The 26,317-nt window shown below is 54.3% G+C and overlaps 2 protein-coding genes across 7 annotated transcripts in view; both read left to right on the forward strand.

Annotated features, from left to right (window-relative positions):
* Positions 1–724: 724 nt before the first annotated feature.
* Positions 725–26,317, forward strand: part of DHRS3 (dehydrogenase/reductase 3) — a 41,969-nt gene continuing 16,376 nt past the window's right edge. For 2 of the 4 annotated variants that reach the window (XM_012533992.3, XM_049696137.1), the window contains exon 1: positions 2,177–2,771. In XM_012533992.3, the coding sequence (XP_012389446.1) occupies positions 2,577–2,771 (195 nt within the window). In that variant the 5' untranslated portion in view covers positions 2,177–2,576. Of the gene's footprint in view, positions 805–2,176; positions 2,772–26,317 lie in introns of those variants that run through there. The other 2 variants (XM_049696130.1, XM_033432987.2) reach the window with 2 other exon arrangements.
* Positions 8,963–26,317, forward strand: part of LOC117202358 (basic proline-rich protein-like) — a 447,146-nt gene continuing 429,791 nt past the window's right edge. Inside the window, exons 1-2 of one of the 3 annotated variants that reach the window (XM_033432986.2) lie at positions 8,963–23,108; positions 25,122–26,311. In XM_033432986.2, the coding sequence (XP_033288877.1) occupies positions 20,933–22,015 (1,083 nt within the window). In that variant the 5' untranslated portion in view covers positions 8,963–20,932 and the 3' untranslated portion in view covers positions 22,016–23,108; positions 25,122–26,311. Of the gene's footprint in view, positions 26,312–26,317 lie in introns of those variants that run through there. The other 2 variants (XM_049696112.1, XM_049696109.1) reach the window with 2 other exon arrangements.

Raw genomic sequence — 26,317 nt, forward strand, 5'->3', positions numbered from 1 at the left:
GAGGAGGCCGTCACGTTGACGAAGTCCTGCCTTTAGCCGTGGCCTGGGAGCCTATGAAAGCAATGGCCTGCCTTTCCATCCTACTTTTGGAGGGAGCCTGGTCTCCAGCTCTCTCCTCCCCTCCTGCCAGAGTGGGGTGGGGTGGGAAGAGGAATCACGTCTGGATTTGGATTCCTCCCTTCTGTACTACCTGGCAGATGGGGATAATAATAACCCCCCTGCAAGGTCAGTGGGAGGATTAAATTTCAGAATCTAAGCCCTCAGTGTAGGACAGTCTCTCATCCAGCCCCACTCTACCTTCTTGCTCTTCCAGCGGTCCAGATAACGATTTTCCAAATTCATCGGGAAGGAAGATGCTCGCCTGCAGAACTTCCCTCCAGAACTAGAGGGTCTTTGCAGCCCAGGGAGGAGTTTGAACTCCAGCCACCCCATCCCCAAACCAGCCTTTCTCAAAGTGATTTTCTCGCCCGATGCTCAGTAGAGCATTAAATGTACTGATTCCAGCACACCCAGCCCTGCTGAATCAGAAGGTCTGGGAGCGAGGCCCAGCACTCCCCGTCTGAACAAGCCTCTAGCTGGAGAACTGCTGCGCCAGGTTACAGGGCAGCTCCCTGGCTCACCCTCTCTCCTCCAGGCCTGGGACCATCAGGGGCAGCAGGAGGCAAGTCCCATCAGCACTTTTAACTGGGCCTGCTTTGCAGTGACTCACCTCCCAGACTTCCTGCAACAGACAACTCTAAATAGCTGGGTCCCACCCTCCAGCAAGGGAGACATTCTTGTTGGGGGAAAGCAGGAGGTTACAAGGTGGGTGCCCCACTAGAGCAGCCCGGGGAGACCCAAAGAGAGGAGCTGCTGCCTATACAGCAAGGGGGGAGGAGGGCGCGTGGGTTTAGCACGTTTTGTTTACAGGCGTTTGTTATTAAGGAAATTGCTGTCAGTCAAGGTAATTCTAGCCCAGATGAGCAATAAATATGCTCCCAGCTAATCGTACGGGGATTTTTGGCACTCTGGGGGCAGAGGTTCCTTTACCCTGCCCCCACACCCCCACCCCTCAAAGCAAAACCCTGCTCCCAGCTGTTTCCCCCCAGCAACGTGAGGGAGTCGGGGCAGACTTAGAAAGTGCGCTCTAAGTGAAAACTGGAGGAGTCTGGGCAAGGGTCAGAAGTGGCTCCCCGGTCCTATGGAGGCAGGGAATGATCAAATGACCTGAAATAAACCCTGGGCGACCTGATGTATCAAGACAAGCGCGAGCTCTCCCGGGCCTGCACCGCATGCAGGGGCGGTCACCTGGCCCGCAGGCTCCCCTGCTCAGGGAGACCGCGTCCCGGGCCAGGAGGAATGTCTCGAGGAGTGAGCCGGTTCGCAGGAGTCGGTTCCAGCGTGTGCGAGTTACGGCGGCGAGCCCTCAGGGATACCGCCGGCAAGCCCCGGCTTGCAGCGAGGGGAGCCGGCCCCGGGAGAGCGGAGTCGCAGCGAGCCCGTGTGCGCGCCCGCGCGCGCACCCCGCCACTGCGCAGGGGGAGGGGAGCTCGCGGCAGCCACTCAGAGGAACGGTAGTGAAGCCTCGGAACAACTTTAACTGTCAATCAGACTTAATGGGGTATTAAAAAAAAATGGGGGGAAAAAGGGCCGCCCTTTCGCTCCCGGGCCAGCCGCGGCTGCCCCGGGAGCGAATGGATAGGGCGGCGCAGACCAGGGCGTCCGATCCACGCGCGCTCCGCACCCGGGCCCTCTCCAAGTTGGAAAGGACAAAAAGAAGGCAATAAATGCTAACAAGGGAGAGAGAGGGAGCCGGATCGAGCGGCAACTCCCAGCCTCTGCTGGAAGAGAGAGGGAGGGAGGGAGCCGAAGAGAGCGGGCGCGCGCGAGGGCGAGCCATGCACGTAAAGAAACTGACACCCGGACCCCCCACTTCTCCTGCACGTTGCTGGCAATCAGATCGCGTTTAAGCAATTTCCTGAGCCCAAGAATAGCAATGAGTCGGGAGACTTTCGCGGGCTGAAATTGGGAGCTCCAAGCACTTTTCCCCCCCACTTTTTTTTTTTTTTTCCTGGATAAGGGGGGAGGCGCTCCAATTTGGAAACAGCTTTTTTTTTTTTTTTAAATCTTGCACTTTGAAACCGCGGGACTGTAGCAGGGTGCGCGCGTGTGGTTGGTGCCTTTTTTTTTTTTTTTTTTTTCTTCCCCTGCCTAAACTCCTCTGTCAGCCTGTAAACATTACCTGAGAATTCCCCAGCCGAAACGGCTGCTGGGGCACGAAAGTTCTTGTTAGAACTTTCCACCTCCGGCTTCCCCTCCACCCCTCTTACTGTCCCAACCTTCTGAGACGCTTTTTCTCCTCCCGAGGATTTATCTCACCCACCCACCCACACCTCCCCCCCCCCGCCCTTTTTCTCACCCGGTGCTTGCTTTGCATTTGGGAAGAGGTGATTTCAAGAGTGGCCAGGTGGGACGCCTCTCTGCCCCTTATTCGGTGTATTTATTATTGTTTGGGGGTGTTTTCTTTTTTAAGTCCTGTTTTGTGCGGTCCGGGGAGTTTCGCCCCCCCACCCCTGCCCGGCTCCGCGGCGCGGAGGATGGTGTGGAAATGGCTGGGCGCGCTGGTGGTGTTCCCTCTGCAGATGATCTATCTGGTGGTGAAGGCTGCCGTCGGACTGGTGCTGCCCGCCAAGCTGCGGGACCTGTCTCGGGAGAACGTCCTTATCACCGGCGGCGGGAGAGGCATCGGGCGCCAGCTCGCTCGCGAGTTCGCGGAACGCGGCGCCAGAAAGGTACCGGGACACCGCGACTCCAGGGGATGGGGGCCAAAGGCTAGGGGGACCGCGGGGACAGGGGGTGCGCCCACCTGCTGCCGCTGCCGGAACCCGCGCCCAGGGTCTGAAAGTCGCCCGCCACCCTACTTCTCTGCGCCACCCGTGAGTGCTGAGCTAGTCAGTTTCACCTTGTACATTTCCCGGGCACCCGACTGTCTTTTTTGGCAGGTCCGGAACTGACCCGCTCCTCTGGGATCTGTGGCTGGCTGTGCACCCCCAGCCCGAAACTTAGCAGACCCCCCCGCTTTCCGACATTCCTCCCTCCCAGAGGAAGGTGTCGTGTTTTCCCTCTCGTCTTTCCCTCTTTTGCCGCCACCCTGGGGAGTGAAGGGTGTGTGCGCTCCTGGGTAGAGCTGGGAGCCGCCTGTTAGCTGGCGCTTCATGTTTTCCTTGGCAACCCGCTTCCCAGCCCCAACCTGGGCGGCTGCAGCTCTGGAGGCAAGAAAAGAGGGGATACTTGGTTTGGGTTTGAAAAGGAAAAAACGGTGGTGGATGTCTAGCCTAGCCTGATAGGCGCTCGGAGGCCCAGGTGTTTGGAAAGAGGGGACAAGGGTAACCAGCAGCTGATAAAGAGCCCTTGTTCTCACTTCAATGCTGCCTCCGCCCGACCCCCCCCAATACAGCCCCAGAGGGGATCCCTCCCCACTAAGGGGCGAGGTGGTGCAACCCCACCTCCCCAGCACCCAAGCTCTGCCTTTAACTTTTTGGTAGACCCAGCACCTCTTCCCCCACTTATCCCAGACCTGGTGCCCAAGAGTGTGGAGGGTGAGCCAGCTGTCACCCAGCTCCGACCCAAGCCGGGCTGACTCACCCAGTGACTAGAGCAATAGAGAGAGAGATTTGAGGCTGGCTGTCTCCAGCCAGCCCTGTGAAGAGGAAGAGCAAAAACAGGGAATTAGATTGAAATTTAAACTGTTGTGAGCGAGGGGGCGAAAGGGCCAGCAAAGCCAGCTGATCTGACAGGGAGCCACATACCTAGGGGATTAAGTAAATATGTACTGTAGAAAACCAAACCTGCATGTAATTCCAGGTTGCTTTTGTTTTGTTAAATACTGCCCTGAGATTTACAATCCCTCCGGGGTGGCTCTGACTGGGACTGAACTTTGGAGCGTGAACCATCAGCCAAAGCCGATCGCCGATTAACTCTTCCTTCCCCAGGCGGTGTCTAGGGGTGGGGGGTGCGGGGGGAGCAGCTGTAGGTTGGCGGCTATCAAGGCCGAGCTAGCTGGGGTCGGCTGTCCTGGGCTCCTGCTTCTCCTTGGGTGGTTTGGACAGCTGCTTGACCTTGCAGTTGGAAGGGGAGTTTGGAAGTGTTTTTAACCCTTGGACACACGGAAAAAGGAGAAGCAGAAGTTCTTCTCAGCAGTTTCGTTTCCTTGAGGTGATGCCCCCTTTGTGGAGGCGTGGCGGATGAGGGTGCCCTTGCAGAAGGATGCAGGGTTTGGGACAATCGCATGTGATTGTCATTCCTTAGCGGTCTGCATCCCACAGAAACTTTCTTCTGACTCTTCCAGCTGGCCCAAGTCCTGGGTCTCTTTCACTGCTCTTGTAACTGGCTGCAGTAGGCATATGAAGAACTCTTTCAGTCAATCTGGAAAAACTTGACTGACTATAAACAAGCCTCAATTGAAAGAAGTATATGGCATTGGGGGGTGGAGGGGGTAGAGCGGCACCCTGTGAGTCCCTTCACTGGGAACCATGCCCCACCTAACTTGGAATAGATATCTTCTCCCAAAGAATAAATCCAGGGCCAATGAGAAATATGTCTTAAATCGGTATCTGGTCACCAGAAACAGGAACCATGGGGCCTCTGGAACTTCCAGTGCCATTCACCCTAGGTTCAGTGCTCGGACCAGTCAGGATGCCCAAGAGCGCTGCCTATAACTCATCATCATCTGACCAATTACTGGGGCTACTTTTTAATGAGCTTTGCACTCGCTGTCACAGTGGGGAATTTGAAATCAAGGTTTCTTGCCTGAGTCCGTCTGGGGCCCAGTGAGAGGACCTTGGGACAACTCCCAGAGCTGGGAGCGTTTGGGGGCTGGTGGGCTTGGGGACAAAGGGCCGGCCGTGTGTTGTGGAGTGGGGACTTTGGAGGAGATGGCTGAGAGAGTTGTGTGGATGGTGGGCTCAGGGTGGTCCTGGAGCAGCTGGAGAGAGCTGGGGAGCGTGGCACCAGCTGCAGCCTGCAGCAGTGTTAGACAGGTGACCTTGGTGGACGGGGCTGACTCTCCTCCCCTTGGTGGAAGTGCAGGATGGACCTGAGGGGAAAGGCCCCCTAAAGAGAAAGAAGGGAGGAGAACCAGAGTCTTTGCAAGTAGCAGGCATGTCCAAGAGAGTTTACTCTTGGGGGGAGTGACAACCCAGTTTCCCATAACGACCTTGAGTCAAACAGGATTTGGCAATATTTGTGAGCAGTAGTGCACCTTAGGCTGCAAAGGTGACCCAAATGAGGGTTTTTCTTAAAGGAACACAAAGGTGCCAGGAGTTGGAAAGTTCCTTACCTGGAGATAACTCTGCTTAGCCACCATGTACAAGGTTAACCCGGGAAGGGCCAGTCATGCTCATTGCCCACTACAATACTTTTAGATTTTCTGTGTCCTCCTGGATTTCCTTCCACGAAAGCATTCATAGAGCTTGGGCTCACCCCATCCCCAACAAGGCTCCTGGCAGGCTAGTGGCAGGCCCAGCCTCCAGTCCTTGACCTTGACGTGGTTTTAGCAGGAGTCCCCTGGAGGAGAGAGTGAACTGTTTGTTTGGAAGTATTTGCAGGGGCTGTTCCAGCCTCTGGTCCAGTAGGAGGCAAGTGGCTGGATTAGAGCCCTGAGCCGTGACTGTAGGACCATAGAGGCAGGGGCAACACACCAGGGCCCAATCCCTCCATGGAGAAGGGGTAGAGCCGGGACTCGGGGACCCATTGCAGGGAGCCAGTATAAGAACTGGCTCTGAGTCGCACCTGCTTTGCTATTATTGAATTTACAGTCCATGGGTCTGTAGCCCTGTTCCTAAAGCAGCTTGCCAGGAATTAGCCCTTCACGTAGATGTGTGACTCCTGTTCTCCATCACATCCATTCAGCAAATCCCATATCCTTCCCACCCTGGCACTGGGGCAGGCTGAGGCGCAACTACCCCTCGACAACCATCTCTGAGAGACCTAGTCCAGCAAACCTACCTGAGATGCCTATCAGGTGTTCGATGCAGCTCTGGGCCTGGAGAGGGGCAGGGACATGGCCAGGTGCTTACAGTCAAGGCACAAATTATAGTGTGTATTAGTTTCCTGTGGCCGCCATAACACATGACCACTACCTTGGTGGCTTGCAGCAATGGAAATGTATTCTCTCACAGTGCTGGAGGCCAGAAATCTGAAACCAAGGTGTTGGCAGGGCCCCACTCCCTCCGAAGACTCTATGGGAGAATGCCCCTTCCAACTCCTGGTGGCTCCTGGCTGGCGTCCCTTGGCTGTGGCAGTGTCACTCCTATCTCTGCCTCCACCTGCACGTGGCTGTCTTCTCTGCTCTGTGGGTCTGTGCATCCTCTCATCTTCTCATAAGGACACCAGTCGTTGGATTTAGAACCCACGCTAAATCCAGTGTGACCTCATCTTGAGATCCTTAACTAATTACATCTCCAAAGATCCTATTTCCAAATAAGGTCACCTTCTGAGGTCCCAGGTAGACATGAATTTGGGGTGGGGGGAATGCTAAGCAGAAGCAGCCCAGAGCTATTAGTCTATAACAAGGGTGCATGGAAGGCTTCATGAAGGAGGTGGCATTTGAGTGAGGCTTAAAGAAGGTCAAGAGTTTCAACCAGAAGGGATGGGGGAAGGGTAACCCAGGTTCAAGAAACCACCGATCGAAGACTGTATACCTGGCTGAAACTGGGGAAGGGAGGTAGGTAGAAGGCAATGAAAGGAAAGGTTGTAGAGCGGATTAGGTGTTAGGAGAAGTAAGCAGCTTGTATCTCAGACGCTGAGTTAGGCCAGTACTGATGAGAATAGGAGAAAGGAGAAAGAAGGGAGAAGGGTCCAGACGGGTAATCTTGGGCCCCAGAGTCATCAGGCCAAAATAGCTGCATTAAACAATTGATGTGTCACGAAAGTCACAAAGCCGGGATGACGTGGGAGACGGCAGTGGCTCACCTCCCCCATCCTCACCCTGAATGCAGCCTTTGCTGGGACCGTTTAGGAAAAGTACCAGGTTCTCTTTTTATTATTTATTTATTTATTTTTGGCTACTTTTGGTTCTTTGTTGCTGTGCGCGGGCTTTCTCTAGTTGCGGTGAGTGGGGGCTACTCTTCGTTGCAGTGCGCGGACTTCTCTTTGCGGTGGCTTCTCTTGTTGTGGAGTACGAGCTCTAGGCGCGCGGGCTCAGTAGTTGTGGCTCGCGGGCTGTAGAGTGCAGGCTCATTAGTTGTGGCGCACGGGCTTAGTTGCTCCACGGCATGTGGGATCTTCCCGGTCCAGGGCTCAAACCCACGTCCCCTGCATTGGCAGGCGGATTCTTAATCACTGCGCCACCAGGGAAGCCACAGGCTCTCATTTGATGCAGCCTGGGAGCAGGAAAGTAGGCTACCTGTCCTACCCGAGGCATCTAGGAAAATTCTTTCAGCTTGCAGCATCTGGTCCTTGGATTTCAAACAATGGGCTTTACAATTTGGACCCGTCACCTGAATAGACAAACACCTCCCTTTTACTGCCCCACCTACTTCCCCTGGGGAACAAAGGTGCCCACATCTTGGGCCACGCCCCCTGTGGCCTGGCTCACCTGGGTTCTAGACCTGACTTTGCTAAAACCCTGGAAAAGTGGCTCCCTTCTCTAGGCTGCTGCTAAGAAGCCCACCCATAAGATGAGAGGGGATGCAATGACCCCTAAGATCCTGGCATGCTCTAAAATTCTCATGTTATGGCTCAGCCATCCCAGGAAAGCCACCGAGTGCCAAGGTCTCTGCAAAAGATATTTGTCCTCATCACTGCAGATCTCAGCCTTTCTTGCTACATATCAGATCCCACTGAATGGCAAAGCAGCAACTCAGAGTTGGAAAATGTGCCCTCAGTCTGTAGGAGGCCCCACACCCATTACTAAACTCCCTTAACAGGCACCAGGTAACCGGCCGCTGGGATTTATTTCAACTCTTGCAGAAGATGTTAGTGTTTTCAACTTGTAGCTTTCAAGGGAACAAAGGGCCCAAGTTTCCCAATTAGCATGTCAAGCGGAACTTCCAGTGTTTATCCTAAAATCAGAGAATGCTCCCTAGATCTAGAAATACTGACCCTGAGTCAGGAAGTCCATTGTCCGTCCACCTGCCCATCTGTTCTTTCTCGTGTAGACTCCCAAGCTCTTCTGAACTTTCTGCTTTTCAGAGCCTGGGCCGTGGGTTTATCCCTGCACAGAGCCCTTCCGATATCTTTATCAAGATACTTACTTTCTCCGTCCCATCTCCATCTGGTGATTTGTTGAGAAAATGATTCTCATCACTTTGAGAAAATGACCTCTGTCGTATTGAGGAGAAGGGAGCAGTTAGTCATCCTTCCCCCCCACCCCCACCCCCACCAGGAGAGAGATCTAGTTGTTGCAGTCATTACAACTTCTCCCTGGAGGCCTTATCCCAAGCTGCTACCCTCAAAATCCCACTTAGTTCTGGGTTCGAGTGCAGGAAGAATTCCAGACCCAACCTGCTGTCTGTATCCTCAGGCAGAAGCACGACCACACCTAGAATGTTGTAAGACTTTCTCCTAGCTGCCTTCGGAAGACACAATTTAAAAAATACACCAAGTATATAAGACATCTGAAAGGGAAATATTTGAAACGTATTATTCGTATGAACCACGAAGGTCAGGAAAGAGTGGAAGCCAAATGAAAAAGAGACAGGCAAATCTGTTTAGATGCTAGCATCCCCAAATGCACGCTCGCTCGTCTGCTGTGGGGTGAGCGAGCTCCCTTAAAATGAGTGCTGTCTTAAGAGTTCTGGATTCTCAGAAAGAGAGTGCCAAATATCAGAACAGTTTAGCGAATGAGTGGTTGGTGGGAACTCATTCATTTATACAACAAATCTATGGCGCACCCTCTGTATTCTAGGCGCAGAGATGCAGCAGCGAGCAAAGCAGGCAACAGTCCGCACCCACGGGGAGCCTGGCAGTTTGGTGAGGGAGACAGATAATACACAGGGTACAGAAAATAGCCCGTTAGATCGCAGTAAGGATCTAAGTGCTAAGCAGAAAACAAATGAGGCAAAGTAGACAAAAGGGGCTTCCCTGGTGGCGCAGTGGTTGAGAGTCCGCCTGCCGATGCAGGGGACACGGGTTCGTGCCCCGGTCCAGGAGGATCCCACATGCCGCGGAGCGGCTGGGCCCGTGAGCCATGGCCGCTGAGCCTGCGCGTCCGGAGCCTGTGCTGCGCAACGGGAGAGGTCACAGCAGTGAGAGGCCCATGTACCGCAAAAAAAAAAAAAAAAGTAGACAAAAGAAGACCTGGCAGGAATGGAGGGAGCAGTGTGCCAGGCAGAGGGAAGAGTGAGGGTCTCAGAGGGAAGGATGTCCCTGGGGAACTTCAAGGAGGCCAATGTGGCTGGAGCAGAGGGGGCGAGAGGAAGAGGGAGGCAGTGTCGGGAGCAGGGCAGGGGGTGGCAGCGGGGAGCAAAGCAGGGCAGATGGGGCCCAGCAATCTCTAGAACCGGCTGTGGCTTTGGCTCCAAGTGAAGCTGGGAGCTGTTGGAAGGTTCTGAGAAGGGAAGTGACATGATCTAACCTAAGTCTTGGCAAGATCGCCCTGGTGGGGGTGGGGAGGAACGCAGCGGGGTCAGGCCAGAGGCAGGAGAGGGATTAGGGGCAGCTCCCCTGAGATCATGGTACCAGACTCGCTGGGCGTCCTTCTGAGAGCGTTCCAAAGCTCGGGGCCTGCCCTCAGCTTTGCACTTGGATTTTTGTTTTTTGGGTTTCTTTTGGCCGTGGCGTGGCATATGGGATCTTTGATCCCCGACCAGGGATCGAACCCGTGCCCCCTGCAATGGAAGCACAATCCTAACCGCTGGACCGCCAGGGAATTCCCCTGCACTTGGATTTTAGAAGACACTGCCCATCTCCTCTGACATCTTGAGTCAAATGGAAGTGTGTGGGCTGAAGGGGGTTCTGGGTAGGCTGGTGTACCCCTAGAGAGGTGGGTGCGAGGCATCCGGGACCCAGGCCTCGGAGTCTGCTGGGGAGACCCGCGCTCAGCAAGTTGCGATCTGTTCTTGCTGACAGTTGTGATGTTGTGATCTGGTCCCCGGGTGAAAAATGTCGACCAGCTTGAGGGTGACATGGCTCTGGGGGAATTGTGACTATGTCAGATTCATTCATCGATTCAGCCAGCTAGGCTTGAAGCTGCCGCAGGGAACCACATAAACAAGGGTCTCTCTGATGGCATTTACATCCTGGTGGGATGACTGTCTCCAGATAAAGCCCCTGACACTTTGGAAAGAGGAGTGAGTTCCAACAAGATGACTTTAGTGGTAACAGAGATGAACTTCCTCTAGAAAGCAAGTAAAAGCAACTGTATCGGTGCCCAGAGCAAGGGAGACACTTTTTGGTTCCACTTTGTCAAAAGAGCTTGAGTGCATTGTGGTCAGTGTTGGTCAACATTTTGAGAGGGTCCTTGAGCAACTGGAGGGCGCCCAGGGAGCAGGCTCCGGATGACAAGGACGAGAAGCCACGACTTATGTGGGACGGCAAATCCGTGAGCGTTTGCTTGACCGCTTCAGGTGCTGGAGATGGTGTTGGCCACCTTCCAGGTGGACGGAGGGCCACGTGAGACTGCGGCCCTGCCCCAGGAGCAGCTTCCCACTCTCCGGAGCTTTTCTGCAGTCAGCAGGCTGCAGTGAGGGGGCTGTGGATTCTTGCATCAGAAGAGATTGGGTTCTGGACGACCACCCGGGTCCCTTCCACCCCTTAGATTTTGTGAATCATCATTGCCCGCGTAATAGCAGTGAGGACAGTTACCCGGACAGAATCAGGGGCCGGGAGGAAGAGAGGCCACCGGCATCCATCAACCAATGCTTAAAAACTAAAAGAAGACATCTCTGCTCAGCCTGACCTCAGCGGGGTCCTTCAGTGACTGGGTCGTTCCTTTGTCCGGGTTTTTCAGGGTGCTGGAGAGAGGAGATGAGGAAGAGGAAGAGGGAGGGTGCAGGCCAGGCCCACGTTCACATCCTTCATTTTGACCGTCACTCATGACTTAGACCCGAACTGGATGCTGACAGCGTCCTTGGGCTCCTCCTACAACATGTGACATTGGTCCATACCCTACATGACTGTGGTAGCCTACAGGACTGCACAGTACTTTCTCACATTCATTGTCTTGCCCAGGCCCAGAGGCAGATGTGATCAGCAGCCCCGTTGCTTTTATTTTTTTTCCAATTAAAAAAAAGTTTTTTTAATTTGTGTACAGTTTTTATAGGTTACTTTCCATTTACAGTTATTACAAAATGTTGGCTACCTTCCCCATGTTGTACAGTACATCCTTGAGCCTATCTTCTGCCCACTGGCTTGTACCTCCCATATTCCCTACCCCTATATTGCCCCTCCCTCCCCACTGGTAACCACTAGTTTGTTCTCTATATCTGTGAATCTGCTTTTTTGTTATATTCACTAGTTTGTTGTATTTTTTTAGATTCCACACAGTATTTGTCTTTCTCTGACTTATTCCACTTAGCGTAATGCCCTCCAAGTCCATCCATGTTGCTGCAAATGGCAAAATTTCATTCTTTTTTATGGCTGAGTAGTATTCCACTGTGTATACACTACATCTTCTTTATCCATTCATCTGTTGATGGACACTTAGGTTGCTTCCATATCTTGGCAATTGTAAATAATGCTGCTATGATCATTGGGGTGCACGTACCTTTTCAAATTAGTGTTTGTGGGTTTTTTCCGACATATACCCAGCAGTGGAATTGCGGAGTGACGCAGTAGTTCTATTTGTAGTTTTTTGAGAAACCTCCGTCCTGTTTTCCACAATGGTGATCAGCAGCCCATCTCTAAGATGCAAGTGAAGTGAGTTGCCCAGGATGCTTGCTCTAAGGCAGATTTTGAACCAAGGATTTTAGCTTCAAAACTAGGCCCTTTCCCCCTGGGTCAAATAATAACAGCCTGGCCTGGCCTACCCCACTCAGGGTTATGGAGAGGTCAAGAGACAAGCTGTTTAATAATGGAAACTACCTCGTACACAGAGGGTTCTGGAAAGGGGACTGGTGAGCGGTCCAAGCGTCAACAGGATGTAGTTAAGTTTGCCTTCACCAAAACATTTTTTTAAGCACTGAACAGCAGTATTTGCATACAATGAGTGGGATACTTGCCAAAAGATTAAGGTAGTCGTTGGTTATCAGGGTTTGCTTTGAACAACTAACTGATAAGCAGGAAAACAGCACAGTTGTATTTCATTCATTTACAACCAGGGTGGCACCTCTAGCTGGAAGCCAGCTTTGAGGAGTGAGTGGGTTCCCGCTCCTTCCAGCTAAACCTGAGGTCACCAAGCCGGATCCTCCCAAGTGACCGACAGCTTTGAAAATTCAGAGAAGGGGGAGATCGCTGTAAATTAAGGAAATCTTAGAAGACTTCTTGAAGGAGGTGGCAACTGAAGGCTTTGCAGTAAGTCTTCATCTTTTACTGGTTGTGGAGCCATTTGAGGATGTCTCAAGAAGAATGCACAAAGAGGCAAATTTTTATACTTTTAAGGGGTCCTTGGACCCACCCCCCGATGCCTATCCCAGACGTCAGGTTAAGAAGCTTTGGACTAGATCCAACCAAAACCCATCCAACTCCTTTAGACTCAGATTCAGGGCCCAGGACTGGAGCTTATGTAAGAGGCAGGAGACTCTGGGGTCCTGCAACCCAAAGCCAGGGTCAAGCCAGAGTGAACAGTACAGATTTGTGGCCAACGAGCGTCAGCCTGGCAAAGGCCACTGGGCCCAAGCCTTCCTGATTCTGTTGGCCGCACCCTGCTTTGGGGAATTCGATCTTGAATTCCCTTTTCAGTGGCCTTTCAGGGAAGTGGCTAGAAAAGCATTTTGAGCAATGAACCATGAGATTATTCTGTCCACACCGAAGCAAAGTCCTAGAAAGTGTTTACAGATAACTGTCTCCTGTCTGCCTGTCATTCTTCTACAGACCTCTGGCCCATCTGAGCCCCAGCAGCCCCAAGGCAGACCCCAACACCAGCTGAGGTTCTAGGGCCAAGTATTCAAACTGGGTTCCAGAGCACCCAAGGGATTCCAAGAAGGTGGGACCCCACAGGACGTGGAGCCGATAGGGTTCTGAGGGGCCCTCACCTCCATTTAACTAGATCAGCTTCACTTAGGTCTCGTAGCTTAGAATTCTGTGTAAGATTTTTGTGTGCATTTTGAAAGAATGCCATTACTTCAAGGAGAAGAAAAACAATAAGGCTTGAAAGTAAAATGTTCTAGGAAATTACTTAGGACACACTCCTCTCCTCAGCTGCCCTTCACGGGACTCGTTGGGTCTTCAACTTTGGGCTCTTTACTCCAAGGTGAAGAAGCTCGTGGACAGAAGTGTCCTCCTCCTAGCCTGTGCCTTCACCCCTCAGGAGAGACTTCCCCACTTCTACCCCAGGCTTGTGGAAGCCCAGGCGCTGCTCAGCCCTCAGCCAGGCCCCCTCCGCCACCACTAGGCAACCCCTGAGCTAGAAGCCCTAATTACTCAAGCAGGACTGAGACAGCCTCCCAAAGGGCACCCGGCCCCAATTCAGCTCCCAGTCCTGGGAGAAGGTGACTTGGCCATCCCAGCCCCAAAGCCAGGGCTGGCCCGTGGGCAGCGTCACAGCTGCTGAAGTCTTTCAAGTAGTAGAGACCAGCCCTCTGGCTAGAGCACTCTTGCAATTCATAATGCCAGCCAGGGCTGCTGGGAGCCAGTTCCTAACCCCTTAAATCCTAAGAGACCTCCCAGCAAGCTGCTGTGTGACCTTGGACAAATAACCGTCTCTCTGGGCTTCCCCCGTCTGAAAAACGAAAGTATGAGGATTCAGTGAAATAACTTCCCTAAACCTCTTAGCTCAGCACCAGAGCATCTGCAAGAAATGATGACTCCTTCCTGTCGGGGTCAGGGTGGGGAGTACAGTGGACACCCTCCAGCCCTGGCTCCGCACCTTTTGCTCTTGGGCCAGGTGCTCTGCTGTGCACAGGGGCAAAAGGCAAAGAACCCGCTGGCCAGAGTCACCCTGGTTCTGGGATTCTGCAGGAAAAGGAGGATTCTGCCCCTGCCCCAGAAGTCCTTGGGAACTTTAGCTCTTGACCCTTTCTAGAAATCAGTAAGAAGGAATCACTCTCTGCACAGGGAGGGCTCAGAGCCTGGCATCTTCCCTCCCACTGGAGGCCGATGGCCCCTTGCCTCATGGACAGGGGCTGGTCCAATGCAGGCCTTTCTCCAGCCCAGGCCCGGAGGCTGGTCAAGACCAGGGCCTCTGCTGTGGTCCCGGCTGCCCACTCCCCAGACAACCACCCAGCTTCCCCATTAGTCATTTTCATCTCTGTGTCCAAGTAGCTCAGCTGGTCAGGGTTGGGCTGTGGTGAGGCCAGAGTCATGGGTTACCATGGCAACTCCCCATGCTTGTGGCTGCCTGTTGCCGTGTGTCCTCTCCAAAAGACTGAGATCCTTGGGAGGAAGGGGCGTGTCCTCTCACTCACCAAGTGTCCCAGGCACCTGGCACAGTAGCTGGCACACAGTACGTGCTTAATAAGTGTTTGTTGCCTGCGTGAAGGCATGACTGATCCCTCATAGCTGGTTAGAGCCCGTACCTACACCTTTTGATGCTATGTGCCAGCACTTGACGTGTAATAAAGTCATTTATTTCCCACAGTGAGCTCCAGTGTGAGTACTATTATCGTCCTCTTTTTACTGGTCAAGGTTCTGAGGGTCAGTAACAAGGTCACACAGCTTGTGAATGACCAAGTGGGATTTGAACCCAGGGCGACTGCTCTTGAACCAGTGAGTTTCGTTGCCTCTCAGTTAATCATCCTACAGGACAGAATAGATCGTGTTGACAGCCCCAAGCAGCGTCAGTGCAGCGCCTGCTTTTAGCTGCCGGCAGTCTAAATGGGTCAAACAACATTAAGCACAGCACTCACTCCCAGGGGTGAGTCCGGAGGTGTCCTTCCGCTTGGTTTATTGACTCGGGTGACCAGAAGGTCCCTGGGTAGGTCTAACTCCAGGCCTGGCTCCCGGTGTCGTCAGGACTCAGTGTTCCCTTAGGCAGGCACTCCCTGTGGTGGGGCTGCTCGCGTCTGCCCCATGATGCCTTAAACCCCAAGCTCCCAGTCAAGTGGGGAGCGGGCAGACCCGTGTCCTCCCCCCAGCATTTCCGGAGGCTCCAGGAATTGAGTCTCCCTGGCTGTGACTGGGTTGCGCTGAAGCAGTCACTGGCAGTGGTGCAGTCACCGGCTGGCTGGCTGTGGGTCTCAGGCCTGACTCTGAGCCAGGAGTGAACCGGCTCCAGCCAAGCCACAGTGTGTGAAAATGGCAAGGTGGGCTTCTGTGGGGGAAATTGGGCTGCTATTACCAAGGAGCAAGGGGGTCAGGAGCAGACGTATAGTACTCCTTCTTGTAGAGGGACCAATCCAGTTTGTCATCTCAGGCACAAATTTCCAGGAGCTCCAGGCCTCTCTTAGCTGGTCCTCCCAGGTCTAGTCCTGCAGACCTTATCAGGTCATTTACTGACACCAACTAAAAAGACAGAATAGACTTTTCCGGCTTGAGCCGGAAGCTGTTTGCCCTTAGGGAGTTTGTACTTCAAAGAGGCAACTTGAGCAGCCACTTAAGGTGGTCCAGCAGGTTGTCAACAGACTTTCTTTGTAACTTTTTCCAGAAGATTTAAGGCCACTGGATAGGAGAGTAAAGGAAGCCCCTCTGCCAAGTCACTGCTAATACTGATGCTTCCCTGGGGGTGAGAAGCCAGCTCTCTGATGCAGGGTCCTTCCAAGGTGGGAGGAAGAGTCTCTGGGTGCCTCTAGAGCTCCGAGGGCCTGGGGGACACAGTCAAGCCCAGCTGGCCAGCCCAGCATGCTCTGACCTCTCACAGGCCCTGTAGCAGGTCATCATGGGGAGCTGGGACCAGCGTGACCACAAAGGGTAGTGTGACCTTCCTGCAGGCAGGCAGTCCTGCCAGACACACCCCCATGCAGTCAGGCCACCCTTGGCTCCCACATGCCATGTCCTCATGTCTCACGTGGCAAAGGGGGCAGTCTCGCCTCACCTCTCCAGGCCACTTCCCTGTGAACCCGCAGCAGAAGTGGTGGGGGCCCTCCAGGCCCACCAGGAGCATGGGGAAGTGCGGGCTGGGAACACTGTGTGCCCTCAGGGCTCACGCCTCTTTGGCTGGCTGACCAGTTGTCCTGGTTGGGGGCCACCTCTTGAGCCTTCATGTTGGCAGGTGTGTGTGTGTTTGTGTGTGTATGTACGTGTGCGTGTGTGTGTGTGTGCACCCATGTTTAGTTTTATTTCTTTCTTAAGGAGCCAGTATACAATTGTGATTCAGATTTTGAGCTCAGGAATCAACAAACCAAAATTCATATGCTGGCTCTTCCACTCACTTGCTGTGTGGCCCTAGGCAAGTTACTAGACCTCTCTGAGCCTCAGATTCCTCATCTGTAAAATGAGATCTCAGTGAGACACTGTATGGAAAGTCCTGGCCATGCTGGTGAGGCTATGGATCGTGTTTGACGGTCCACTGCAACCCCTCTCGTGCACTCTCTGCAAAAGCCTCTGGGGCATATCTTTACGACAGAGAGCTTGTTTTAAGTGATGCCGATAGGTTAGTGTGGGGAGGGGCGCTGTGCCACTGAGAACCCAGACTTTGAAGAGACAGACTCAGGTTTGAGTCCCAGCCCTCCACCTCTCTGCCCAAGCTTTCTGTGGCTGCCTTAATACACACCACACACTCAATGGCTTAAAACAGCACACGTTTATTCTCTCACAGTTCTGGAGGTCAGATGTCCAACACGGTCTCACTAGGCTAAAATCAAGGTGTCAGGGTTATGTTCCCTCTGGAGGCTCTAGGGGAGAATCCATTTCCTTGCCCTTCCCAGCTTCTGGAGGCGCCTACATTCCTTGGCTTGTGGCCGCTTCCTCCATCCTCAAAGCCAGGAGCATTGCATCACCCTGACCTGGCTTCCACGGTCACCTCTCCCTCTCTCTTCTGTCTTCTTCTGCCACTTCTCAGGCCCCTTGTTATTATACTGGGCTCACCTAGATAATCCAGTATAGTCCTTCTATTTTAAAGTCAGTTGATTAGCAAATTTAATTCCATCTGCAACCTTAAATCCTCTTTCCCATGTAAGTTAACATAGTCACAGGTTCTGGGGATTAGGACATGGGTGTCCCGGGGGAGGCCATTATTCTGCTAGCCACACTCTCAGCCTCAGTTTTCTCATCTATAATGTGACAATGCCAGTCCCAACCTCCCAAGGCCATTGGGAGGATTCCAGAAGACTGTCGAACATGCCAGCCAGGGGCTCAGAAAATGCTGGTTGGATCTGCCCTGAACACCTGCTGAATGCAAAACTGTGTTCCAGGTGCCACCCAGAGTCACCAGGCATGGAAGATGTCACAGTCCCTGCCACAGAGCGGCTGGCATTGTGGCTAGGGCAGTAGAGTGTCTTCTGTAGGGTTTGTCCTTGGAGAGCAAAACAGAACAGGGGACTTGAATTAACCCCACACTGGGTTGGCATCTGCTCCACAGAAAAGAAAACTCTGGGTCATCCCGGAAGGCTTCTTATGGGGGTAGATTTGACAGTACAGAAAGGTGTGCAGGGGGCTCTCCTAGGTCATAGGGCCAAGGTAGGCATTGCAGGAGAAAAACACACAGCCTTCCGGGTCCCATCTTCGGTCTAGCTGGGAAAAAGGACCCATGGCTCTCAGTGACACTGCAGTGTGGTGGGTACTCTAATGGAGCGGGATGCAGTTCTGAGCACAGGGCAGGGTTTCCAGTCAGTCTGTGCCACTGTTAATAAAGCTCTTCCTACACACTAAGTGATTTCCAGGGACAATCTGATGCGCTCCTTGGAGCAAACCAGTGAGGGAGGAACTATAACTGTCCCCATTTGAAAAATGAGAAAACTAAGGCTCACAGAGGTTAAATACTTGCCTAACAGCACACACAGTCGTGGGATCTGAATCCGGGCAGTCCGGCTTCTGCGGAAGGAAGGCTGGCAATGGCTAGGACCAGGGTCTAAGGTGAGGCATCAACAATGAGGTGGAGGCCACAGAAGGAGAACATTCCAGGCAGAGGGGAAGAGCACATCTGGAAAATGGGAGATGAGAGATCCTGGCCTGGCCAGAACAGAAGTGTGAGCGGAGAATGGTGGGAGATGGGCAGGGCAGGGCAGAGCTCATAGAGCCTGGTGGCCGTTGGGTGGAATTGGGACTTGATTAGAAGAGCGCTAGGGAGAGGATTCCCAGGTGGCGCAGTGGTTGAGAGTCCACCTGCCGATGCAGGGGACGCGGGTTCGTGCCCCGGTCCGGGAAGATCCCACGTGCCGCGGAGCGGCTGGGCCCGTGAGCCATGACCGCTGAGCCTGCACGTCCGAAGCCTGTGCTCCGCAGCGGGAGAGGCCGCAGCGGGAGAGGCCCGCGTACCGCAAAAAAAAAAAAAAAAAGAGCGCTAGGGAGCCACAAAAGGGTTTCTACAGGGTGCATGACCAGACTGGGTTAACGGCAGGTGAGGGAAGCCAGAATTTCCAGCAGAATTCTCTCATGTTGGAGGGCTGAGGCACTCTCTGAGGACCGCTGAAATCCATTATTCTGCAGGGCTGGTGCTAAAGGGAAACCCCGCCTCGCCTGGCTTCCTGGGCCGAGGCCCATGTGGCTTTGCTCTCAGCATCCTGGCCTTTGCAGGATGTGCTGACCAGGTCATTTCCCGTTGCAATGTCCTGTCACTTCCCCTGAATCCCCCAGCCCTCCGGGCCCAGATCCCCAGCCTGATAGTACGACGCCAGCCAGCCGGAAGGGTCAACCCCATACCGTTTGACCTTCGTCCAGCAGAGATTAAACTGATTCCTAATTAATAGCCTGTAGGATAAGACAGTTACCTTGGTACAGCCTGCAAGTAATTTGAAGCTTGTCTTCAGGAGGCCGGTCCATAAATAATGCTTAATTAGCTGAAGGTTTCCCTGGGACACACCAGCTCAAGGGCCTCTGAACTTCAGGTTGGGGTGGGAAGGGGATGCTGAAAGAGTTACCCCCATAAAAACAGCTGTCTTTCTTTACCCAAAACAACAGCTATATTCTCACCTTCGCCAGCAGCTCCCAGAAATGGTGCCAGGGTCCCAGCTCAGCCGCTTCCTGGCTGTGCCCTTGACATTTCCAGGACCTCAGTGCCTCATCTCTAAAGTGGGCCACAGCTCAGGTCCACAGCCCCTTGAGGACTTGCCTAAATGTATATGGGTCGAATTAAGGGGGGAAAAAGGATTTTAGAGCTTTCTGGATGTTGGAAGTGAGGCTAAGGGGTTGCGGGCCTCACTATAGCACCTTTGAGAAGCCCCTGAATAAATGCTGACCGTGGCAATGACCGTTACACGGCCACTGTTGCCCTTAAATCTAATATGCCTCCGTATTGCTTTTTGCATGGGTCCCCTGGGTGCACAGACAGCCCTTAACTAGCTAGCTGTTGTCAGCTGTCTGTCTGGGATGTGTTGTCCATTCTACAGCAGGGAGTGGCTTGGTTGGCGTGAGTTTCCTGCAGCCCAGGGAAGGCGTGGAAGGCCCGAGAGCCCACGTGTTGTCCCCCACCCTGGGTACTGCTACTAAGCACTTTCTGTGTATGACCGCCCTGCCCAGCTTCCTGGGTGTGCGACCCAAGCTGTCACACACGACCCCTCGCTCAGAAGCGCCCTGTACGTGTCAATGCCCTGCTGTCACCATTGTGAAATTCTCAATAATTTTTCAACTAGCGGCCACACATTTTCCTTTGTCACGGGCCCAGCGAGGGATGTGGCTGGTCCTCGTGACAGCCATACTGCCTGGGTTGTCAACTTTATCCCTCCCAAGATCCTCTCCAGGGATGTTATCATCCATTTCACGGGGGAGGCAAAATGATTTCATTCATTCACTCACATATTCCCCAGGCAGCTGATGACCGAGCCAAGTGCTGGGAACACATGGTGAGCCGACATTCTAGAGTGTGTGTGCACTGGGGGAAGGGGACACACAATAAACAAGCAAACAAAGAACAAAATTTCAGATGGTGACACAATGTTGGAAAGAAAAGAAAACAGGGTGATGTGAGGGAGAGGGACTTAAATATTAACTTCAGTGAAAGAGAAGCTGGCATGGGCTCTGGTGTTATAAGCTGGGTTCTTGGGGTGCTTTTTAAAGATCTGGGGTCATTCTAGGTTCCCCAACTCCTAAAAGGACTTGAGTTAGTGGGATCCAAGTAGGGGAGCCAATGTAGGGGCTCCTGGGGCCCCGGGGACTAATTTACCCATATGTTCCCATAGCCCCAGCTTCTCACAGTAAACACAGAAGGCTGAGTTTGGGGGGCTGGGCGGGGAAGGAGAGGGCTGGCCCCGACTTCTCTGAGTGCCTCCAAGTTCTCACAGGCCAGGCCCCTGCACCTGAGGCTTCTAACCAGCCCTGGCAGCCTGGTGAGGGTTTCTTGTACTTTTGACCTTCCCCACACCAGCAGAGGGAAGCCAGTTTCAAACCTCCCCACTTCCCCGGTGGGAGATGGTGAAGCCCAGAGATGCCAAGTGACTCATGCAAAAGTCACACAGCAAATCAACTCCAGAGCAGAGTGCTGGTCGGCCTGGCCCCGGTCAGGCGGACTTCCATTCCCAAGGGGCGGTTCAGAGCCTGGGGCTGCCAAGGGTAGGCAGGCCAGGGCCGCTCTGGGAGCTCTCTGGAAGAAATAGTAGCCCCCTGCCCTGTGGAGTGGGGGAGTGGGCAGCCACCGGGACACGTTGGCATCCGCTTCCACCTGAAAAAAGGGCCTTCAGCGCCCCTGGCTTCGCTGAAGACGAATGAGTTTCCCAGAAAGCCGAGTGCAAAGGCAAGCACTTCCCCAGTCTGTTGGGCAGAAAAGCCCAAAGCTGACCCCAGAGGCCCGACTCTCGGGTTTGGGGGCCCCCTGGGGAGGCAGGGGATGGGGTGCCTAGTGGAGAGGCTGACCCCGGATGAGTGGAAGCTGCCAGGCTCCAGGGATGCTCTGGAGGAGGGAGGCCACGCTCCAGCTGGGCCGGTGCCTGCCCGGGGGGCGGCGGAGGCGGCGGCGGGAAGGTTCACGCTGCGGCCAGCAGACTGGCTGCGTGTTGCAATGTCTGGTGGCGTTTGCAGCATCCTGTCCGTGTGTGCAGCTGGGGTAACCTCGGGCCGGCGCGGAGGAGCGTGTGTGGCTCTCAGGCCGCGCGGCCTGGAGGCTGCTGGCACCTTGCATCTCATTTACAGCTCCGGGTTCAGCCGCAGGTCAGCGGCGCGGGTGACATCACGGCGTTTGTTTACCGCTCGGCCGGAGGGAGGAAGCGCGGGCGGTCCCCGCAGAGGGAGGGGACCCTTTCCCCCCTCCGCCCCCCCCCACGCCCGACCCCAACCTGGCCCCGCCCCGCCGCCCCTGCGGCCTCCCCATCCTCGCCCCGCCCCCAGCCCCACTCTCCTCCCCGCTGCCCCTTCCCCTTCTTCATCCCCAGCCCCACCTCCAACACGATGCCCCTCCTCACCCTCCAAAGACCCCACCTGTGAAGCCCCTGCTCCTCCCGGCACCTCCGGCCACAGCCCCGCCCACACCCTCCCCATCTACAACCCACCACCCCCACCCTTCCCCTACCCCTTCCACCCCTTTCCCGTCCGCCCAATGGGAACCCAGCCCAATCCCCACACGGGACTCCAGCCCAGTCCCACCCCAGCCCCTCTCGGGACCACCGCAGGACCCCACCCGCCGCCCGCCCGTCCCTGGGCCCATTTTCAGAAGGACTTCCTGGAGCCTCCTGCCAGATCCGTTGAGGTTTCCCCCGGCGACGACTCCTGCCACCCCCTCACCCCATCATGTGAGCGGGGACCCGCCTCCCTGCACGGAGCGGGCCGCGATGGCCGGCCACTTTGTTACTGGCAACTGGTGTGTTTACCCGGGCACGCTAGGTGGGTAGCTGGCCTGCTTGGCCCGCATCCAGGCACCCTCCACCTGGAACTCCTTCCTCCCTCACCGCCCCGCCCCTCCCTCCGCTTAGGCTGAGTTTTCTGGAAGCTGAAGGGACCTAAGTCAGGATCTTTCTCTTCGTCCATACCTGGAACTTGCCAAAGCCCGCCTTTCCAAGAGAGGAGGCTCAGGGCCTCAGTTATGTAGACACTGTTCTTCCATTTTCTCAGGCCAAACCCTTTAGGGCCCTCTTGGCACCCCTCTTCCTCTGAATCCATCCTCCTCCATCACCTCCCCCCAAGTGCCCCAGCCCCATTCACCTCCACCTATCACATCGGTCACCTGTGGGTGCAGCAGCAGTTCCTCAAGGGCCCTCGTCCACCTCCCTGGTTCCCGCCCCCATTCCAAACCCCCAGTGCTGCGATCAGAACTCGTTCCAGAATCCAAGTAGAGCTGTCCTTCGTCTATTCACAACCCTCCGAAGGACTTCCACCTCACTGGGAAGAGAATTCAAAGCGTACCACCACCACCACCACCCCCATGGCTACAGCCCCTAACCTCACGTCTCCTACTCAGCTCTTCCACTTGGCCTCCTTGCTGTCCCCTGAACACACCAAACTCATTCCTACCCCCGGGCCTTTGCACTGGCTGTTCCCTCTGCCTGGAATGCTCCTTCCCCAGATGTCTGCATGGCTTCCTCCTTCACTTCCCTTAAGTCTCTACCCAAATCAGAGAGGTTTTCCCTGTCCCCCATCCCCATCTAAATATCACTCCCACCACACAATCACTCTATCCAGACTCCCTACAAAGCTTCGTGTTCCTTCCGTGCACTTTTGGCCACCTTTATATATTATATGGTCAATCGTCTATTGTCCGTTGGCCCCCATCTTCCCCATACACACATGAAAGCAAACTCCAGGAGAGTGGGATGAATTTATTTCCTGTTGTATCCCGGGGCCTCCAACAGTGTCTGGCAATCCAGTCACCACCCAATAAATTACTCCTTGAATGAGTGAGTGAATGAACAAATGAGTGAATGAGGCAGGACAGGGAGTAGTGAGAGAGCTTGGCTTTGGAGTCCAGGTTCAAGTGTTGCTTTGGAGTCTGGGTTCAAGACCACTTTGGGCCATGGCTGTGGTCCAGGTGAGGGATGATGGGGGCTGGGCCCAGAGTGGTAGCAGTGGAGGAGGTGACGGAACCAAGGATGCTCCTGGCATACGCCCAGCTACTCAGCCCGTCTGAGCACGGGACTTACGGTCCCATTTCTCAGGATGGTAATACTGAAGGCCTGCACCAGGCTGGAGAGTGGTCTGCAAATGCTGCTTGTCCTCTCCCCTCCTCGGTAGCCCCACCTCAAGGTCACCTGGAGTTCTCCATCAGAGGTCAGGAGGGAGGAACTGGGGCAATGGTCAGGGGGCTTCAGCTGGCGACTCTGGCCCGAATTTCCCCACCCCTGTGTTTTGCCAAGGGCCGTCTGAGGACAGACAGGGAGAGGCACAGCCCTTGAGTTTCTGGCTGGAAGTGAGATGTTGTTCTGCCTTCCCATAGAGTCAGGCTTCGAGACGGTTTCCTTGGAGGGTTTTTCCAGCGGTCTTAGAACCAGAAATGTTCCCAAGAATCACACTCAAAGATGAGATGGGACTTAGATGAGTTGCCACACTTGGTTCTGTGAGCTGTAGCTCTTGGCAGGCAGTGGTATTAGGTTTTGAGGGGGTGCCCTCTGTCCTCGGGGACATGAGGCGTTCATCACGGAGGGAGACATGTCTCAGCGGCTGAAAAAGAAGAGATCTGGGAAGTTCAAAAAGCAGGGACACGCACACGGATGTTTATAGCAGCTTTATTCCTAATCGCCAAAACTTGCAACCAAAAAGTCCTTCAGAGGCTTCCCTGGTGGCGCAGTGGTTGAGAGTCCGCCTGCCGATTCAGGGGACACGGGTTCGTGCCCCGGTCCGGGAAGATCCCACATGCCGCGGAGCGGCTGGGCCCGTGAGCCGTGGCCGCTGAGCCTGCGCGTCCGGAGCCTGTGCTCCGCAACGGGAGAGGCCACAACAGTGAGAGGCCCGCGTACCGCAAAAAAAAAAAAAAAAGTCCTTCAGTAGGGGAATGGACAAATAAACTGTGGAACATTCAGACAATGGGATATTATTCAGCACTGAGAAGAAATGAACCATCAAGCCGTGAAAAGACACAGAAGAACCTCAAATGCATATTACTAAGTGAAAGAAACCAGTCTGAAAAGGCGACATCGTGGATGATTCCAACTATATGCCGTTCTGGAAAAGGCCAAACTATGGAAACAGTAAAAAGATCAGTGGTTGCCAGGGGTCGGAGGAAAGGAGGGAGACCCTAGAGGATCTGTAGGGCAGTGGGACTACTCTCCCCGATACTACAGTGGTGGATACATGTCATTATACATTTGCCAAAACCCATAGAAGGTACAACAGCAAAAGTGAACCCTAATGTAAACCATGGACTTTGGGTGATAATGATGTGTCAGCATAGGTTCATCAGCTGTAACCCATGTACCATGCTGGAGAGGGCTGTCGATAGTGGGGAGGCTGTGCATGTGGCAGTGATAGGAGTTCAGTGGAAACTCTCTGTACCTTCTGCTCACAATTGCTATAATTTAAAACTGCTCTAAAAAACAAAGACTATTAATAAAAAATTATTTTTAAAAAGCAGGGGTAGTGTTGGGGAGAGAATATCTGTGGGGGTCGGGAGGACTTTACATGAAGGCCTCTCAGGTAAAGAGACATTTGAGCAGAACCTGTAAGAAGAGAGGGTGTGGGGAGGGGGCCACTTGGGCAAAGAGGACAGAGAACAGCTGGTGTGAAGGCCCTGAGGTAGAAGTCGGCTGGGTGGTTATGCAGGCAAGGAGACCAATGTGGTGGAGACCAGTCAGCCCTGGGAGGGGAAGAGCTGAGGGGGCAGAGAGACAGGAGCATGTTGGAGCAGGACAGGCTTGTGGTCATAGTAAACACTGTCAATTTCGCTCTGGGTGAGATGGGAGCCACTGGGAGTTGTAAGCAGAGTGACAAGGTCTGACTTACGTTCTAGAAGGATCTCTCTGGCTACTTTGTTGAGAATAGACCGAGGCAGGGGCACTGGGGCAAAGGTCAAAGCTGGGAGACCATTTGGGCCATGGCTGTGGTCCAGGTGAGGGATGATGGGGGCTGGGCCCAGAGTGCTAGCAGTGAAGGAGGTGACGGAACCAAGGATGCTCCTGGCATACGCCCAGCCACCAGCCCTGGGCGCCATGCCAACCTGCGCTCCAAAGGCCACTGGTATCCTGGCAGTGGGGCGAGGGTCATCACTGTCACCCATTCAGCAAATACTCAGTCAGCAAGACCAGGCACTGTACCAGGACAGGGTGGCGTCTTTCCTTCTTTCCGCAGGATGTGGACGCCTCGCTGTGCAGTCCTCGTCCCATGGCATGTGGGACACCCGTGCAATGAATGGATCCATCCTTTTACAGGGTCCCTTTGATCCTGCAGGTGAAGGACAGAGGCGGAGGGCACAGGATGGGGCAACAGACCACGCAGGTTGGAGTTCCAGCTCTGCCACCTACCAGCTGAGTAACTTTGGGTATATCGGATAGCCCCCTGTGCCTCGGTTTTCTCGAGTATGAAAAGGGTACAGTATCCCCCCTCCTAGAGCTGCCAGAGGACGAGGTGAGAGACTGCAGCAGGTGCTGAGCTCAGTGCAGGCAGGTAGCGAGCCCTCATGCTCATCCCCGTGCCTCCTAAGGGACCAGCTGGACAGTGGCCGGAAGTCTCTGCCGGCCCCAGGCTGTGGTCAGCGACTTGTGGGAAGAGGACACCGCTGGGCAATCTAATTTGAGGAGCTTCAAAACAATCCTCTCCAACAGCTGAGCCAGCAGTAGCCAGAACATTCTCTGCAGGCCCGGGCAGGGGACGAGCCTGTGCAATCCGACCACGCGGCTCCATGGGAGGCCCTGCCTGCCGCTCAGCGGTGCAGGAGCCGGAGAGGAAGGCTGGCTCTGGCCTACGTCCCTAAGAGAGGGGCCCTGTGGTGACCCGCTGAGGTCACGGCTCAACAGCGGGACACAGGTAATGAACCTGAGGCTGCTCAAAGGGCAGGGTGCAGACAGGGGTCTGGAAACAGGGCTCCCAGGAGAAAAGGCAGAAAGGAAGTCCAGGAAGGAGACAGCTGGAGATGGTACCCGATCTCTGTCATCAGTTGCCTTTTGGAAGAAGAAAGGCTGATGGCTTGTTGGGGATGTGGGAGTGATAGGCCAGCACTCCCAATGGGTGAGAGCTAGAGGCATCCAACCCGGGTTCATTCGTAGGAAAAAAAAAAAAAACTTCCGTCCTAAAGAGCAAAGGGCTGTGATCAAGAGTGTTAGCATTCAAACTTCATTCTTTTTTTTTTTTTTTT

This window comes from Orcinus orca, chromosome 1, assembly GCF_937001465.1.
Source record: "Orcinus orca chromosome 1, mOrcOrc1.1, whole genome shotgun sequence".
Lineage (NCBI taxonomy): Eukaryota > Metazoa > Chordata > Mammalia > Artiodactyla > Delphinidae > Orcinus > Orcinus orca.